The sequence below is a fragment of the Penaeus chinensis genome, chromosome 35 (genome assembly GCF_019202785.1).
Source record: "Penaeus chinensis breed Huanghai No. 1 chromosome 35, ASM1920278v2, whole genome shotgun sequence".
Lineage (NCBI taxonomy): Eukaryota > Metazoa > Arthropoda > Malacostraca > Decapoda > Penaeidae > Penaeus > Penaeus chinensis.
The window spans coordinates 14,144,804-14,147,303 of record NC_061853.1 but is presented as its reverse complement, the minus strand read 5'-3'; the positions used below and the strand labels follow the sequence as shown (position 1 = coordinate 14,147,303).

The following is a 2,500-nucleotide window of genomic DNA, read 5'->3' as shown; positions in this document are numbered from 1 at the left end:
CAATGAGCCCCTGACAGTCGAGCCCCACAGCAAGCATCTGCGGTTTCGTGTCTCATGTGAGATGAAATTCTGTCTTTCTCTTGGGCATTCACCAATCGATTCTTGGTCTGCATCGAGTATTTCACACTTGAAGGTGTCCCAGAGAAGAGCAGGATCCATCAGGCCCCTGACTGCTGCAAAACACCCAGAGATAGCTTCAACAAATGATCAGGCACACTCCCGCTCCCTCAATTTGTCCACATGAAACACCCTAGGTTGTTCATTGGAACGACAGGTGGTTCTGAAGTGAACCTGGAGAGTAGCTACAACTAATCTATGATCAGTTCCACAGAAATTGGTGCTCCGATACACCCTGCAGTTCTGGAGGATCCTCCACCGAGTGCTAAGAAGGATGTGGTCAATCTCCTTGGCCACAATACCCTTATTGCAGTACCAAGTCCAATGATGTGGGTCATAATGCTGATACCAAGGGCCAGAAATCCTCTATTTCTGGGACCTAGCAAAATCCCAGAAAAGGAGCCTATTCTCACTGCCACCATCAGCTCCTGAGCCATGAGGACCGATTTACATCTCATAGCCAGCTCGGTTGTAGCCAGATACCACATTGAAGACACCTAGAATAATACGAATATCTCGCCAAGGACATCTGTCTGTCACAGATGCAAGTTTGGCATAAAACATCTCTTTCAAATCAAGTTCATAAACATCAGAAGGAGTGTACACAGCAATAAGAGACATGAAGCTAAATGTAAGCTTCACTCTCAAAACCATTATACACTCATCGACTGGAGTGACCTCTACTACCGAAGGTTGAAGTCTGCTGGAGATGGCTATGGCTACTCCCATCATTGACCATCACTGCAGCCTAACCAGCCACTCATACTAATTGTGCCACTGGCAGGTCTTCTCACCTCCAAGAGAGCAGCCACCTTAACTCTCAACTCTCAAAGAGCAGACATTCCAAGCTCCCACCCGCCTGAGGTTTAACCTTGGGCAGTCACTATCTCTGCCAACCCCCATCGACGTTGCCCCACATAGCGAGGGTTGGCTGGCTGCAGGCCCCATAATCCACCTGTAGGGGTCCCGGGGGCTTTGCCCCACAAGCCTTAAGCCAGATTGCAGACACAAATGGGACAACGAGTAACCCCCGCTCCCAGATCGAGTCCCAGCAGTCACCAAACCAGTGGGACCCACAGCCTGCCTTACTTGCTGGGTAAGAGGGACGTTTGCCCTCCCCTCAACACCAGCAGCTATACATTTTGTTGCCAGTTGGGTTATCTTAGGGAAGCGGACTGGCAAGACCTGCCTCCCCACAGCCGCCCATTAACGGGGACAGGAGTTAGTACGAAGCCAAGGCACGTCCACACACCGGTGGTCCATGAGTCCGTACCGTTAGGGCCTTCTGCTGCTCCAAGAGCCTCCACAGTTCAGCCTAGGACCGCAATGTACCTAGTTTCCGTGGGTGGCCACGAGGATGTACTGCAGAAGCCTTGATGATCCTGACGGATCCTGCTTTTCTGGCAGGGGAGTCTTATGCACAGCTGCTCCCTTTTTGCACCAGGCTAGCCAGAGGTGGCATATGCAAGCGAGGAGCATGAAGCATCCACCCATCATGCACGTATACACTGGAGAAATTCATTGTAGTAATATTGTTGCTTTAAATGCATAGATTATTTATACATATACACAATTATCCTACAATAAATGTGTTTATTAAAATAGAATCTTACTTGTAAAATTATGGTTTGGTTTTCTTATCGGTTTATTATAAAAGTCTAGCGATTTAACATCTGCTCTACATATGATGAGATCGAACTATCTTGTTTCCGCAGAATACCACAGCAATATTCATCATGATGCTTGGGCAGCAGCTCATAGTGACTGTGCTGTGTTTCGGTGCTGTTTTTGCAGCGCCAAGTAAGTACAATATTTTAAACTATTGGTAAAAGTTACTGTCGTTCAATCTGCCATCAGTGTAGTGAATAGAAATAATGATTGGCATCGCCATTTATGAATCATAATGATATTTTTTTGTTGAAAGACCCGAAGGAAGACAGCCTGAACAACTATATCGACATGGTGATGGAGAACCTTCAGATCCTGATCGTGGAGAATGGATATGACCCCGCGGTGCTGCCCAACGCCACCACCGGCTTCAGCGACACGGTCAGGATCCACTTCCATGGCACTTCCATGGATATATGTATGTGTATATATATATATATATATATATATATATATATGTATATATATATATATATTACATATATATTATATATATATATTATATTTATATATATTTCTATTTTTATATATATATATATATATGTGTGTGTGTGTGTGTGTGTGTGTGTGTGTGTGTGTGTGTGTGTGTGTGTGTGTGTGTGTGTGTGTACGTATATATATATATATATATATATATATATATATATATATATATACATATATATATATATATATATATATATATATATATATATATACACACATATATATATAC

At 43.9% G+C, this 2,500-nt stretch overlaps 1 protein-coding gene across 1 annotated transcript in view; it reads left to right on the top strand.

Annotated features, from left to right (window-relative positions):
- The window catches only part of LOC125044363, an 8,356-nt gene that overhangs the window by 2,220 nt on the left and 3,636 nt on the right, over positions 1 to 2,500 (top strand). Inside the window, exons 2-3 of the mRNA XM_047640993.1 lie at positions 1,833 to 1,917; positions 2,042 to 2,166. Of these exons, the coding sequence (XP_047496949.1) occupies positions 1,854 to 1,917; positions 2,042 to 2,166 (189 nt within the window). The 5' untranslated portion in view covers positions 1,833 to 1,853. The remainder of the gene's footprint in view (positions 1 to 1,832; positions 1,918 to 2,041; positions 2,167 to 2,500) is intronic.